Source organism: Oncorhynchus mykiss, chromosome 10, assembly GCF_057628025.1.
Source record: "Oncorhynchus mykiss isolate SJ-2025 chromosome 10, ASM5762802v1, whole genome shotgun sequence".
NCBI classification, from domain to species: domain Eukaryota; kingdom Metazoa; phylum Chordata; class Actinopteri; order Salmoniformes; family Salmonidae; genus Oncorhynchus; species Oncorhynchus mykiss.
The window spans coordinates 64,387,238-64,404,108 of record NC_143031.1 but is presented as its reverse complement, the minus strand read 5'-3'; the positions used below and the strand labels follow the sequence as shown (position 1 = coordinate 64,404,108).

The 16,871-nt window shown below is 42.1% G+C and overlaps 1 protein-coding gene across 3 annotated transcripts in view; it reads right to left on the bottom strand.

Moving 5' to 3' along the window:
- The window catches only part of LOC110534636 (uncharacterized), a 40,113-nt gene that overhangs the window by 8,669 nt on the left and 14,573 nt on the right, over positions 1–16,871 (bottom strand). For 2 of the 3 annotated variants that reach the window (XM_090187430.1, XM_090187431.1), the window contains exons 1-3: positions 9,124–11,981; positions 3,358–3,488; positions 512–703 (exon numbers count right to left, since the gene is read on the bottom strand). The exons of the other annotated variant lie outside the window; for it this stretch is intronic. In XM_090187430.1, coding sequence (XP_090043556.1) covers positions 512–703; positions 3,358–3,488; positions 9,124–9,406 — 606 coding nt within the window. In that variant the 5' untranslated portion in view covers positions 9,407–11,981. Of the gene's footprint in view, positions 1–511; positions 704–3,357; positions 3,489–9,123; positions 11,982–16,871 lie in introns of those variants that run through there. 3 annotated transcript variants of the gene reach the window in all.

Genomic DNA, 16,871 nt, shown 5'->3' with positions numbered 1-16,871 from the left:
CAACAATATGATTTGTCTCTAAGATTCCCCTGTAATCTAAGAAATCTCTGCCTTGTGAGTGTTCTTCTAAGTGAGTCTCGTCTACATTCCATGTCAGAGGAGCGTCGCCCTCCACTTTCACAGTTACATCATCTACCACTGTAACCTCTCCTTTCTTATCTTGGCACCCTTCAGAGTATACACTACTACTGTACCCGTTCCAGTAACCTCTAGACAGAGCAGTCGGTCTCTCTAAACCCATGGGCATGTTGCCAAGGTCCATCTCTGTAGTGTAAGAACAAGACGGATCATCACCGCCAGAGTCTAACGTGTCACCAAGGGAGTAAACCATCCTCTGGCTCTGGTGAAATACCGGTAAATACTCTGAGCCAGGAGCAGGAGGACAGCCCAGTTTCCCAAGTCTGTCTGGGTCTGATCTGTGATCAGATCCTGTTGGTAATAGCCTGTGTGTTACAGTTAAAGTCTCGGCGTCTCTCTCTGACTTGAGGACGGTGTTCGGCGCTCCACTGACCTCCGTGATGCTACGTCCAGTCCTGGGCTGGGGTGAGCTGGCGGTGGTGAGGTCCACCGTGGCTTCAGGTGGTGCCACTGTAGCCACTGCTCTAGTTTGGGTGTCTCCGCTGTGTCGTGGGTCCTCTCCTTCAGTCCTCTCCTGCTTGACCAGAGACGATCCTTCAGGACCTGCAGCCTCTGAATCTGCAGACTGACACAAAAGAGGAGGTTATTACCGGTACATGATTTGAATAGGATAACAATGTCATAGGGAAGTCTCACAAGCTCCCCTATGGCAGATAAATTAGGATGTACGTGTAAGCAAATTGGGATATGGGATATGTATATGTGGGATATGTTCCAGGATTCATCTGATAGCATTCAGGAGTTTGACACATTAGGCACGGGATTCATCTATAAGTGCATAGACGAAGTAGACCCCACAGTGATCATACGAACGTATCCAAACCCGCCAAAAAACATTGATTAAATGCAATATCTGCACTGGGATAAAGGCTAGAACTACTTCTTACATGGAATGGGACACAGACATGGACACACACAAGAAAGCACACTACGAGCTTGGAGGAGACATTAAAAGGACAACATTGGAGGAAGGTGGAATCCTATTCCACCGGCTCTGATGCTCGTCGTATGTGGCAGGGCTTGCAGATGACAACAGATTACAAAGGGAAACCCAGCTGTTAGACACCCAGTGATGCAGAACTTCCAAACGAGCTAAATACCTTTTATGCTCGCTTCGAGGAATACAACACTGAGTCTTTTGTGAAAGCCCCAGTTGTTCCGGATGACTGTAATCTCGCTCTTTGTGGCCGTCAACACTCACAAGGCCTCCGGGCCAAATGGAATCTTCTCAAAGCATGCGCAGACCAGCTTGCAAGTGCCTTCTGACATTTTCAATCCCAGTCTGTAATCCCAACATGTTTCAAGCTGACCACTATTGTCTCTGTTCTCAAGAACTCCAAGGTTACCTGCCTAAATGACTATCGCCCAGTAGCACTCACACCTGTAATCATGAATTGCTTTAAAAGGCTGGTCATGACACACAAACACCATTATCCCAGACCACATGGACCCACTTAAAATTCGCATACTGCTCCAACAGATCCACAGATGACGCAATCTCAATGGCACTTCACACTGACCTCTCCCCCCTGAACAAGAGGGGAAATAAGTATCTGAGAATGCGGTTCATGAACGCCGAGCTGTAGTCTAACACCATAGTCCCCTCCAAGCTAATCCCAAAGCTGGGGACCCTGGGACTAGAGGCCTTCATTGGTCCAAAAAGTTGGACCCATTCCAAATTGGACCTGGGGCTTTTCCATCCAGACCGGATATGCATAATTTATTTTTCAATATAGAGGCCCGTTCCGAACTAATAGCTGCCATAGGTTATTTATCATGCAATAGGATTTTGTAGTGGCTACCTGTCTTGCATCAAACCGGGAGAAGCTAGTTAAGCTAGCTTTGCCCCACACAGAGAGACTATGACTGTAACCTATTGCCGTCTTGATGACTTATGTTTGGCCAACAACAAGTCACATGCGCCACTATTGTGAAAAGCTAAAATGCATACATTTCGCTCTCTCTCTACCGCAGTAGTCGCGTTCGGATCCTTCCGGACCAGTCAGTTAAAATTACACATACCCAAGACAATTTCAGATCCGACCCAGACCAGTGACATTATTTAGAATTCTGGATCCGGAACCGCTCGGGAATTCAGGTACCGGTGGATCCGTGAATACCTGGAACTGGACACTTTCCTCTGCAACTGGATCCTGGCCTTCCTGACGGGCCGGTACCATGTGGTGAGGGTAGGCAACAACACCTCTGCCACTCTGACCCTCAACACGGGGCTTCTCATAGGTGTGTGCTTAGTCCCCTCCTGTACTCCCTGTTCACGACTCCAACACCATCATCAAGTTCGCTGACGGCACGGCGGTGATAGGCCTTTGTGGTGCTAGGACAACAACATCTCCCTCAATGTCAGTAAAACCAAGGAACTGATATTGGACTACAGGAGAAAGAGGGTAGAGCAAAGCCTCCAGCCAACCAAGCCATAGTCTGTAAACGGTACCAGAGCATCGACACTGTAGCTTCTACCCCCAAGCCACAAGACTGCTAAATAACCATAAGAGTGCTAAATAACCATAAGAGTGCGAAATAGTTAATTAATTGGTTACCGGACTATCTGCACTGACCCTTACACGTGGTCTGCCACTGCGAGGATGATCAGCTGTCCATCCTGTCTCCCTGTAGCGCTGTCTTAGGCGTCTCACAGTACGGACATTGCAATTTATTGCCCTGGCCACATGTGCAGTCCTCATGCCTCCATGCAGCTTGCCTAAGGCACGTTCACGCAGATGAGCAGGGACTCTGGGCATCTTTCTTTTGGTGTTTTTCAGAGTCAGTAGAATGGCCTCTTTAGTGTCCTAAGTTTTCATAATTGTGACCTTAATTGCCTACCGTCTGTAAGCTATTAGTGTCTTAACGACCGTTCCACGGGTGCATGTTCATTAATTGTTTCTGGTTCATTGAACAAGCATGGGAAACAGTGTTTACACCCTTTACAATGAAGATCTGTGAAGTTATTTGGATATTTACAAAATATCTTTGAAAGACAGGGTCCTGAAAAAGGGAAGTTTCTTTTTTTGTTTAGCTCCATTCTAGTATATTGTATTCCTCGTGTGTTACTATTTTCATGGTGAAGTCTACACCCGTTGTATTCGGCGCATGTGGCAAATAAAATGTTATTTGATTTTAATAGCTGAGTGGACCATTTCTGAAATAAAACGGGACACATTTGATGTACTGTAATTTCTAATGTTACACTATGACACTAACCTCTATCACAATAACATGCTGGGTTGCGGTTCCAATCCCCTCATCTATAGCTATGGGTTGGTCATCTCTCCACACATTGGGTCCCGCTGGCTTCACAATGCTCCTGTGGCCTACAGTGAGATGTCCTTCGCCTGAGAGAGTGATTGGGGGAAAAGAGGTGGTTAGGTTAGGTACTGTCAATGCTCAACACTATATTGTACACTATTGACACTGTTTACAATTGGCAAGGATGCAGGGTATGCAAGGTAACACTTCTCATAACTTCTTGATATACTATTTATTGATTCATTATGTTCCATGCATCACATTGTTTTTTATTGAGTATGACAATAAGACATTCAGTAAATCAGAATCTGGTTATAATATGATACTGGCAGTGCCCGAAATCTGGCTTGCCTACTACTTCCTTAAACTGCATACTGTGTACTAATCATACTATATATTACTTAGAATGTGCTGTTTAGTAATAACGTATGCCCTAAACAACAAATACCAATATACTAGGCTCATCCATACTGACAATGCTTCATCTAATTTGCAATTGCGCTGTTCTGTGCAATTTGTTCATTTTGGTAGCACCTCCCATATTTGAATATCAGCTATTTTTGCCTACTATTCAGTGATGTAAAAAAAATATAAATTGTAAAGTACAGATACCCCCAAAAACTACTTAATTTTAAGTACTTTAAAACTTTACCTTTTTACTTCACTACATTACTAAAGAAAATTATGTAATTTTTACTCAATACATTTTTCCCTGACACCCAAAATTATTGGTTACATTTTGAATGCTTAGCAGGATAGGAAAATTGTATATTTCACAACATTATCAAGAGAACATCGCTACTGCCTCTTATCTGGCAGACTCACTAAATACATGCATATCTTGTAAATTGTCTGAGGGTTGCAGCATGCCCATCCGTAAATTTAAGGGGGAAAAAATGGTGTCGTCTGGTTTGCTTAATAAGGAATTTGAAATTATTTATACTTTTACTTTTGATATTTAAAAATATTTAAAACCAAATACTTTTAGAGACTTTTACTGGGTGACTTTCACTTGAGTCATTTTCTATTAAGGTATCTTTACTTCTACTCGGGTATGACAATTGGGTACTTTTTCCACCACTGCTACCATTTATAGGTGACGCGATAAACAATGGACGCTATGCGAGAATTCTATACTGAATAAAAATATAAAAAACGCAACATGCGACAATTTCAAAGATTTGACTGATTTTACAGTTCATATAAGGAAATCAGTAAATTGAAATAATTCATTTGGCTCTAATCTATGGATTTCACATGACTGGGAATAAAGATACGCATCTGTCAGTCTCTGATCTGCAGAGGCTGTACTGTGCAATCCGGGAATTTTGTGATTGATGTTTTTATTATTTCAAGTGTAAACTACCAGAATTCAGTGGCTACAGACATACAAATTGATAAAAGCTAAATACCTGTGAATTTAAAATGTGTCCCATCTATCTTGCTGTGCAGGTGGCTAGCAGGAAGCTCACTCTGTTTCAGCCTAGGCTAATTATTTTCTGGAAATGGTGCAGTTTACCCTCCCATCACTCTATTAACTCATCAAGACCCAACATAACATTACAATGTAACCCAACTCAGGTGTAGCCCTACCTTAGAAGTAAGCTGTGTTTTTAGACTAGTATTGCAACCTTCTACATTCAGACTTATTGAGAAATGTGTGTCTGTGTTAGGCTGTGTGTGTGGGTGGGGAAGTTTGTGTCTGTGTGGGCTGTGTATGCAGGTGGCATCAGTTTGACCTAATCAGTTAGGCTACTGAATAGAACATACCTGTACTATATAGACTAAATCTTACTAATTGGTAAATAGTTAACCTGACTTTTGTTCAGGATTATGTAATCCCAATTATATGTACTCCTAAAACCCTGGTGTGTGTGCGTGGCAGCTTACCCCATAGTGTAAGCATTCTTAGAATACATAGTGTGCTGTGCGTTTAGTATTTATCTTCTTTATTCTCCAGGACATACAGTGCCTTGCGAAAGTATTCGGCCCCCTTGAACTTTGCGACCTTTTGCCACATTTCAGGCTTCAAACATAAAGATATAAAACTGTATTTTTTTGTGAAGAACCAACAACAAGTGGGACACAATCATGAAGTGGAACGACATTTATTGGATATTTCAAACTTTTTTAACAAATCAAAATCTGAAAAATTGGGCGTGCAAAATTATTCAGCCCCCTTAAGTTAATACTTTGTAGCGCCACCTTTTGCTGCGATTACAGCTGTAAGTCGCTTGGGGTATGTCTCTATCAGTTTTGCACATCGAGAGACTGACATTTTTTCCCATTCCTCCTTGCAAAACAGCTCGAGCTCAGTGAGGTTGGATGGAGAGCATTTGTGAACAGCAAGCAGTTTTCAGTTCTTTCCACAGATTCTCGATTGGATTCAGGTCTGGACTTTGACTTGGCCATTCTAACACCTGGATATGTTTATTTTTGAACCATTCCATTGTAGATTTTGCTTTATGTTTTGGATCATTGTCTTGTTGGAAGACAAATCTCCGTCCCAGTCTCAGGTCTTTTGCAGACTCCATCAGGTTTTCTTCCAGAATGGTCCTGTATTTGGCTCCATCCATCTTCCCATCAATTTTAACCATCTTCCCTGTCCCTGCTGAAGAAAAGCAGGCCAAACCATGATGCTGCCACCACCATGTTTGACAGTGGGGATGGTGTGTTCAGCTGTGTTGCTTTTACGCCAAACATAACGTTTTGCATTGTTGTCAAAAAGTTCAATTTTGGTTTCATCTGACCAGAGCACCTTCTTCCACATGTTTGGTGTGTCTCCCAGGTGGCTTGTGGCAAACTTTAAAACGACACTTTTTATGGATATCTTTAAGAAATGGCTTTCTTCTTGCCACTCCCATAAAGGCCAGATTTGTGCAATATACGACTGATTGTTGTCCTATGGACAGAGTCTCCCACCTCAGCTGTAGATCTCTGCAGTTCATCCAGAGTGATCATGGGTCTCTTGGCTGCATCTCTGATCAGTCTTCTCCTTGTATGAGCTGAAAGTTTAGAGGGACGGCCAGGTCTTGGTAGATTTGCAGTGGTCTGATACTCCTTCCATTTCAATATTATCGCTTGCACAGTGCTCCTTGGGATGTTTAAAGCTTGGCAAATCTTTTTGTATCCAAATCCGGCTTTAAACTTCTTCACAACAGTATCTCGGACCTGCCTGGTGTGTTCCTTGTTCTTCATGATGCTCTCTGCGCTTTTAACGGACCTCTGAGACTATCACAGTGCAGGTGCATTTATACGGAGACTTGATTACACACAGGTGGATTGTATTTATCATCATTAGTCATTTAGGTCAACATTGGATCATTCAGAGATCCTCACTGAACTTCTGGAGAGAGTTTGCTGCACTGAAAGTAAAGGGGCTGAATAATTTTGCACGCCCAATTTTTCAGTTTTTGATTTGTTAAAAAAGTTTGAAATATCCAATAAATGTCGTTCCACTTCATGATTGTGTCCCACTTGTTGTTGATTCTTCACAAAAAAATACAGTTTTATATCTTTATGTTTGAAGCCTGAAATGTGGCAAAAGGTTGCAAAGTTCAAGGGGGCCGAATACTTTCGCAAGGCACTGTATGTACATAACCTGTTACCAATGCTGCTACTGTTTGTCATGTTTGCACTGTTACTGTACACTTGACCATTTCAAATCGAATCAGTTTGTCACGTGCGCCGAATACAACAGGTGTAATAGACCTTACAGTGAAATGCTTACTTACAGGCTCTAACCAATGGTGCGAAAAAAAAGGTGTGTGTCTGTGTAGGTAAGTAAAGAAATAAAACAACAGTAAAAAGACATGTGAAAAAAGAGTAGCAAGGCTATATACAGACACCTGTTAGTCAGGCTTATTGAGGTAGTATGTACATGTAGGTGTCGTTAAAGTGACAATGCATATATGATGAACAGCGAGTAGCAGAAGCGTAAAAAGAGGGGTTGGCAGGTGGTGGGACACAATGCAGATAGCCCAGTTAGCCAATGTGCGGGAGCACTGGTTGGTCGGGCCAATTTAGGTAGCATGTACATGAATTTTTAGTTAAAGTGACTATGCATATAAGACAAACAGAGTAGCAGCAGCGTAAAAGAGGGGTTGGGGGCACACAATGAAAATAGTCCAGGTAACCAGGAGTCTTATGGCTTGGGGGTAAAAACTGTTGAGAAGCCTTTTTGTCCTAGACTTGGCTCTCCGGTACCGCTTGCCATGTGGTAGTAGAGAGAACAGTCTATGACTGGGGTGGCTGGGATCTTTAACCATTTTTAGGGCCTTTCTCTGACACAGCATGGTGTAGAGGTCCTGGAATGCAGGCAGCTTTGCCCCAGTGATGTACTGGGCCGTACGCACTACCCTCTGAAGTGCCTTGCGGTCGGAGGCAGAGCAATTGCCGTACCAGGCAGTGATGCAACCGCTCAGGATGCTCTTGATGTTGCAGCTGTAGAACCTTTTGAGGATCTCAGGACCCATGCAAAAATATTTTTTGTTTGCTGAGAGGGAATAGGCTTTGTCGTGCCCTCTTCACGACTGTCTGTGTGTGTTTGGACCAATCTAGTTTGTTGTTGATGTGGACACCAAGGAATTTGAAGCTCTCAACCTGCTCCACTACAGCCCCGTCGATGAGAATGGGGACGTGCTCGGTGCTCCTTTTCCTGTAGTCCAAAATCATCTCCTTAGTCTTGATTACGTTGAGGGGCAGGTTGTTACTCTGGCACCACCCGGCCAGGTCTCTGACCTCCTCCCTATGGGCTGTCTCATCGTTGTCGGTGATCAGGCCTACCACTGTTGTGTCGTCAGCAAACTTAATGATGGTGTTGGAGTCGTGCCTGGCCATGCAGTCGTGGGTGAACATCCCTGGGGAGCTCCAGTGTTGAGGCTCAGCGTGGCAGATGTGTTGCTACCTACCCTCACCACCTGGGGGCAGCCTGTCAGGAAGTCCAGGATCCAGAGGGAGGTGTTTAGTCCCAGGATCCTTAGCTTGGTGATGAGCTTTGAGGGTACTATGGTGTTGAACGCTGAGCTGTAGTCAATGAACAGCATTCTCACATAGGTGTTCCTTTTGTCCAGGTGTGAAAGGGCAGTGTGGAGTGCAATAGAGATTTCATCATCTGTGGATCTATTTTGGCGGTATGCAAATTGGAGTGGGTCTTGGGTTTCTGGGATAATGGTGTTGATGTGAGCCATTACCAGACTTTCAAAGCACTTCATGGCTACGGACGTGAGTGCTACGGGCGTGAGTGCTACGGGTTAGTAAGGAATTCCCCACACCTGGTTGTCTAGGCCTTAATTGAAACCCCTGGACTAGGAATTGACCTTTTTCGATTACTTGGAAAATACGACATTCTAGCAATGACAACTCCTAACCTCATGAAATAAAGTGTTCTGTATTCCTGAGAAGCTTCTCAATAACATGGAATACAAAGTATAACACCAGAGACAGTTTCATTTTGACCTCTAACACTATACTATCTAGAACGCAATAATGGGTATTCTGAAAAATGGCCATTGTGTCTGCAATAATATTTTTTCTTTCTTTTAACCAAGCAGGTCAATTTAAGGTCAAATAAATAAAATATTAAAAGATAGCTTAATAATCAGGGTAAGTATTGTATACTATCCAAAAACTGACTAAGACCCAATTCTGGGTAACACATCTGAACAACATGCCCAGAAAATAACCGAACAACAGGCACCTCAGCCTTCTCCAAAAAAGTACCTCTTGCCATTCCTCTGTATCGGTCGAGGATCTTGACACTACTGGGACGACTGGTGAGGACGCGCTCGCGTATTGTCCTCTCTGCGCGCTCCCGTGACACCTTCAGTTCCAGTAGCTGTAGTTTCCTGCGCAATCCCCTGTTTTCTTTCTGGCTTTGAGACATTTCCAAACGAAACACTGCATAGTCGTCGTCTACGAGTTTACAGATCTCTGCCACGGCTGCATTCGCTAGCACCTCCATGATGGAGGCTATTTGAGTGTGAAAAACCATATCGTTAGCCATTGTTTACTAGTATCGTTAGCAGCTAGCTGGCGTTAACTAGAAAACATCAACCAAGTCCCGTCTCCAAACGCGAATTAAAGACTACCCGAGTTAAGTACGTGTTGTTTTGCAGTTAAAATGAATCGCATTGAGTTTCAGGGTGTTAATAAATGTCTAAAAAATAAAAACGCTAACGTGGAAATTGTTCTTGATCACTACTCACTTCCGCTTATTACTTATTTACATTTGTATTGACGCAACCAACTGAAAGGTGCATACACCGCCACCTACTGTACTGGAGTGTGAGACCGTCCTCCAATTATTCTCTTCACTAAACCTGAGCTGTGTTCGAATACTCATACTAACCGTACTATTTGTGACGTGAATTGAGTATATAGTATGCTTTTTGGTAATAGTGTGGATATAGTTTCTATGCAAAAAGTTATCGGATGATATACTAAATTTGACAAAATACGAGGTGGACACTTTTTCCGTGCTTTTAGGGCCGATAATGCATTTTTTTTCGAAAATGGGCGTGGCTTCACATGGTTTTCAGATTTGAAGAAAATGGCGAAAAATATAAATTGAGCAATTCAATGTAATGACTTTTCAAATAAGTTACGTTACAGGTTATGTTAGCTACACTATTCTTACACACCGCATAGAATTACAGTAACCGGTATGTCAGCTAGGTACCTAACGTTAGTTGGCTACTAATACATTGAACTTGCCAGGCAGTATTATTAACTATCTGCTATCTAACTACCCAACGTTTATTGACTTGATTATTCACATTGTTCTTAGCTAAGTGGTATATTCGTTTCAATCGACATTGTTCATTCTGGCTATCTACTCCGATTTCAAGCAGAATTACTGATGAGTGAGAGTGAGGTGTTCTCTGTTTCATTTGTTTCTGGAAGTAGCTAGCCAACATTAGCTAGTTAACTTGGGTGCTTGACTACTGTTGAACGCTCGGATCAACACGACTTCTCGGCCAGATCATGCTCCGAATTTATGAACTGACAACACTCTGGATTTACAAAAGCCCTGACCGCACTCTGGCACTCCAGATTGAATTTACAAACACAACCCAAAATCATAAAATGTTTAGCTAGTTATTTGTTATGCTAACAAGCTAGCAAGAGGTTGAATAGCAACAACATCAACTTCCGGTAGACAGGCAAAGCTCTGGTAAACTCAACTGAAATGACAGTTCGTTTACAGTATTCTAAAATTAACGAATAGCATACATACAGTATGTAGTATATCGTCATTAAGTATATAGTATACAGTATTTTAGTATGGATATTCAAATACAGATCTGGATTTATTTCTTGTAAAAATATGTTTTTAACTTGAATCCCTTTTCTCCCCAATTTCATGGTATCCAATTGGTAGTTACAGTCTCGTCTCATCACTGCAACTCCCGTACGGACTCGGGAGAGGCGAAGGTCAAGAGCCGTGCGTCCTCCGAAACACAACCCAGACAAGCTGCACTGCTTCTTGACACAATGATCGCTTAACCTGGAAGCCAGCCGCACCAACGTGTCGGACCTGGACCGGCACATGAGTCGCTAGTGCGCGATAGGACAAGAACATCCCTGCCGGCCAAACCCTTACCTAACCCGGCCGACGCTGGGCTAATTGTGCGCCACCCCATGGGTCTCACGGTCGCGGCCGGCTGCGACAGAGCCTGGACTCGAACCAGAATCTCTAGTGCTCCAGCTAGCGATGCAGTGCCTTAGACCCTCCCATACAGATTTATTTGAAAAAATGTCTTCCCTTACTATTCATCCCATTGCCTCTGCCAGCAATGTAACCCATTTTCCCTAATCAATATGTACATTTCTCTAATTAACTGCACCTGTATATCCACAATATTATTTTTCACTGCTTTCTTTGCTATTATATCTACTATATAGTTTTAACTAACTCCTCCTGTATGAGTAGGAATGCAACAAAACTGAACAACAGCGTCATTACTTCTACAAATTAATCCTCTCGTTCTGATTTTCCAGATCTTAAACTACACAAAACTGATGCAGAGTCCAAACAAATTACTACTCTTGGTTGCGCCTCCTCTATCCATTGCAATACAACAATCACAACCATTTCTGTTGAATATACAAATTCATTACTTTATTTTCTTCAATCAGGCTAAGATCAACATATGGTATTGTATAAAACCACAGTGGCACATGTCCTATTGTCACAGATGGCTCTATAAAAAAGGGCTCTATAAAAAAGGTCCCCGTGTCTATATTCATCAAACCCCTTTCCGAATCTCAGGGGCTCCCTCTTTTGATATTGTTCATATTCCCAGCAGTCTTCCAATACTGCCAGCGTAGTATCTACATGTTATCAACCTCTTAAGGATTTTCACCTAAAATGAGATACCCAAATCTGACTGCCTGTAGCTCAGGACCTGAAGTAAGGATATGCATATTCGTGATACCATTTGAAAGGAAACACTTTGAAGTTTGTGGAAATGTTAAATTAATGTAGGAGAATATAACACATCTGGTAAAAAAAAGTGTTTTGTTTTGTTTGTACCATCATCTTTGAAATGCAAGAGAAAAGCCATCATGTATTATTCCAGCCCAGGCACAATTTAGATTTTGGCCACTAGATGGCAGCAGTGTATGTGCAAAGTTTTAGACAGATCCAATGAACCATTGCATTTGTTCAACATTTTGTATCAAGAATGCCCAAATGTGCATAATTGGTTTATTAATACATTTAAGTTCATAACTGCACTCTCCTCAAACAATAGCATGGTAATCTTTCACTGTAATAAATCTACTGTAAATAGGACAGTGCAGTTAGATTAACAAGAATTTAAGCTTTCTGCCAATATCAGATATGTCCAGAGAAATGTTCTTGTTACTTACAACCTCATGCTAATCACATTAGCCTACGTTAGCTCAACCTCTACAGGACCCACCGATCCTGTAGAGGTTAACTCGTCTAAGGGATAGTGGTATTTCTCAATAATATACTTGTAAAGCCTCTACCGGTGTAGTTTTAAAAAGGCACCATCATACATACTGCGTGCCCTTGCTTGCATCAAAGCGCAACAGCAATGTAATAGCCACTGAACCATATACAAAGCACCCATAGTTAGACGATCTGATCAAAGTATGATAAATATTCACTAAAGATTAGCATTAGCGATGACTGGAAGTCTATGGGTATCTACTAGCGGATACAGATAGCGCAATGACTGGAGGTCTATGGGTAACGCTAATTTGCATTGGTTCGCAAAACTACCTCTAACTTCATACTGAACAGAGACATAGAAATGGTATCCACAAGTTCCTCTGATGCTGGGGAAGTAGATAAAGTGCCCCATAGCTGAACTCCGGAAGTATCCCTTTATCCTTAAAGGAAAACTCCACCCAAAAATAATATTTTGGTATTTGCTTTATTAGTCCATTGTTGACATAGTCCTAAAATATTTTGCATGTCAGCAATCAAAATGATCAAGTTTTGTAACTTTCAAAATACAGAAATCATCCCTGTATGATGCATTTTGCAAACGTAAGAATCTCTGGATTAACTATCCAATGTTAGCTAAATGTTCTTTAAATGGACAATTCTGTGAAATGTCTGTTGGAAGTTTTAAATTGACACAATACCTGTTAGCAATGGTATCAGCTAGAGATGACATGCAGGAGCTTGCAGGGATTTGTAGTTTTGCATGTCTACTTTGATGCTAATTAGCATTTTCGAATCAGAGTAAATAGAGCCGAATATATTGATAAAAGTTACCTTATCTGAGAGAAATGTACATGGCTATCATGCCAGGGGAAGCCTACACTGGAAGCCCTTAATTTAAGTGATTCTAAAAGCCCCTATGGGGAAAATGGTGGACAAACAATTGGAACCATTTCCCTGTTTGACCTCTAGGTTTTATGGGTATTATGACACCTCCACTTTGGGGCTCTATAGTCTCAAGGCTTAAAAATCCTTATTTAGCCCGTCTCCTCCCCATCATGTACACTGATTGAAGTGGATTTAACATACATGTGACATAAATAAGGGATCATAGCTTTCACCTGGTCAGTTGCATTGAAAGAGCAGGTGTTCCCAATGTTTTGTACACTCAGTGTGCATGGGCTGTGTGCTTTTTCTGCTGATGTAGCCAAATGTATCTCCTCTCTGAGAACCTCTTTCTGCATGCGTACAGGCGAGTAGTCTTTCTCCAGTGTGGACCTTCAGGTGCATCTTCAACGGGTACTGGCGGGAGAACCTCTTCTCAAACTGGGGGCAGCTGTAGGAATGCTCCATGTAGACCCTCTGGTGCCTCGTCAGGGTGCCAGCCTCAAATCCAATTAAATTGTATTTGTCACATGCGTCGAATACTAAAGGTGTTGACCTTACAGTAAAACGCTTACTTACAAGCCCTTAACCAACAATACTGTTAAGAAAAATAAGAGTTAAGAAAATATTTACTAAATAAACTTACCTTACAACCTTATTCTAAAAATGACTACAGATATTTTTCCCTCAATCCACACAATACCCCATAATGAGAAAGAAAAAAACTGTTTTTTATATCACATTTACATAAGTATTCATAACCCTTTACTCAGTACTTTGTTTACAGCACCTTTGTTAGCGATTGCAGCATCGACTCGTATTGGGTATGACACTACAAGCTTGGCACACCTGTATTTGGGGGGTTTCTCCCATTCTTCTCTGCAGATCCTCTCAAGCTTTGTCCGGTCTCAAGCGTTGCTGCACAGCTATTTTCAGATCTCTCCAGAGATGTTAGATTGGGTTCAAGTCCGGGCTCTGGCTGGGACACTCAAGGACATTCAGAGACTTGTCCCGAAGCCACTCCAGCGTTGTCTTGGTTGTGTGCTTAGGGTCGTTGTCCTATTGGAAGGTGAACCTTTGCCCCAGTCTCAGGTCCTGAGTGCCCTGAAGCAGGTTTTCATCAAGGATCGCTCTGCACTTTGCTTTGTTCATCTTTGCCTCAATCCTGACTAATCTCCCATTCCCTGCCGCTAAAAAACATGCCCACAGCATGATGCTGCCACCAACACGCTTCATCGTAAAGATGGTGCCAGATTTCCTCCAGAGGTGATGCTTGGCATTCAGGCCAAAGAGTTCAATCTTGGTTTCATCAGGCCAGAGAGTCCTTTAGGTACCTTTTGGCAAACTCCAAGCAGGCTGTCATGTGCCTTTTACTGAGGAGTGGCTTCTGTCTGGCCACTCTACTATAAAGGCCTCATTGGTGAAGTGCTGCAAAGATGGTTGCCCTTCTGGAAGGTTCTCCCATCTCCACAGAGGAATTCTGGAGCTCTGTCAGAGTGACCATCGGGTTCTTGGTCCCCTTCATGATCAAGGCCCTTCTCCCCCTGATTGCTCTGGCCGGGCGCCCAGCTCTAGGAAGAGTCTTGGCGGTTCCAAACTTCTTCCAGTTAAAAATGATGGAGGCCACTGTGTTCTTGGGGACCTTCAATGCTGCAGACATTTTGCTACCTTTCTCCAGATTTGCGCCAACACAATTCTGTCTCGGAGCTCTACGGACAATTCCTTCGACATCATGGCTTGGTTTTTGCTCTGACGTACACTGTCAACCGTGGGACCTTATATAAACAGATGCGTGCCTTTCCAAATCATGTCCAATCAACTGAATTGACCACAGGTGGACTTCAATCAAGTTGTAGAAACATCTCAAGGATGATCAATGGAAACAGGATGCATCTGAGCTCAATTTCGAGTCTTATAGCAAAGGGTCTGAATACTTAAAAAAAAAAAAACAGATACCTTATTTACATATTTAGAATAAAGCTGTAATGCAACAAAATGTGGAAAAAGGGAAGGGGTCGGAATACTTTCCGAAGGCACCATATACATGACTGGGAATACAGATTTGCATCTGTTGGTCACAGATACCTTAAAAAAAAGTAGGGGTGTTTGGATGAGAACCATTCGGTATCTGCTGTGACCACCATTTGCCTAATGCAGCGCGACACATCTCCTTTGCATAGAGTTGATCAGGCTGTTGATTGTGGCCTGTGGAATGCAACAAAAATGTGGAAAAAGGGAAGGGGTCTGAATACTTTCCAAATGTACACTGTACGTACGGGAAACTGTGGGGACGAGGTCATCGATCAAGCTGCTCCAAGGAGTTGGATAGTTTTGACTTCTCAACAGCAGCAGCTTACTTTCAGCAGGGCAAGATCTGCCGCAAACGCACGTAAAATTAGGCTAGAAGCAATTATTGTGTTCGTCAGGCTCGATCCTAAGCAAGATCAACATATGCCTTCCCTGTGTCATGTATAATATAAAGATTCGGAATGGATTGAGACTATAGTAGATTAATGTGCAATTGGTGCATTTCAGTAGCACCTGGAAACGAAACATCGTTGCCAACAATACCCATCGGAGAATTACACTTTTTTTTTTTTTTTACCTTTATTTAACTATGCAAGTCAGTTAAAGAACAAATTCTTATTTTCAATGACGGAACAGGCTAACAAGGGCAGAATGACAGCTCGGGGGATTTGAACTTGCAACCTTCCGGTTACTAGTCCAACGCTCTAACCACTAGGCTACCCTGCTGCCCCAATGTTGCAATCACTAGGCACACAACTACCTACAGTAGGAAACAGAGTTGTTATCAATAAGCCACATATCACACGACACGAGTCATGACCATAGTTAAAATGAAAATAAAAACATTATCATCCAGTAGAACTGTTTTGTTATTCATTCGGCCTAATGAAAATGGTCATGCCAAGGCTAAATTCAATTAGCTGTGTTTTGATATTTATTAATTAAATATTCACACAAATAGCTTATAAAGCAAGATTATTTGAAAATTATTTTATACAAATACTCTATTTTGAAGTTTTATTACTGTGTAGGCGACTTGTTCTTCTAAATCTTTTTTTATTTAAAAAAAATGATATTCACTTGTGATTTTTATCAGGGATGAAGACGCAACGGGCAATGTTTTGCCTTTCAATAAACCTGTCATGTTGTTATAAGAACATCATTCTACTTTATTACAACTTTACAGGCTAACATGCTGACCACACCGCTTGCATTACAAAATAAATGTACACATACATGTTATTCAATCATTGAACCCAAACTGCTTGCGAGTGCCTGCGTGGCTAGGCGCTAAAATAGAAATAGGTTCTATTTGTGACCCTGCAAGTCTGGCCTCTCCCATCTCCTCATTGGTTTTTAAGAACATATACCCACGTGCCATCTCCTCATTGGTGTTTAGGAGCATATACCCACGTGGGTGATTGAAAGATGAACTGACGACCACACTCCAGTTGGTTGTGGTAATGCACCTTAAAGTTGGTTGCCAACCACCATATAAAGTCCAAAAAAGAAAAAGCCTGAAAGAGAAGAGATTACTATTAACAAACTGTTTACCCTTTTATCTGTAGATTAATTGTCAGAGTAGAGGACCTTGTGCATTTCAGGTAAAGGAACAACCAATGTTTATATCCCAGGA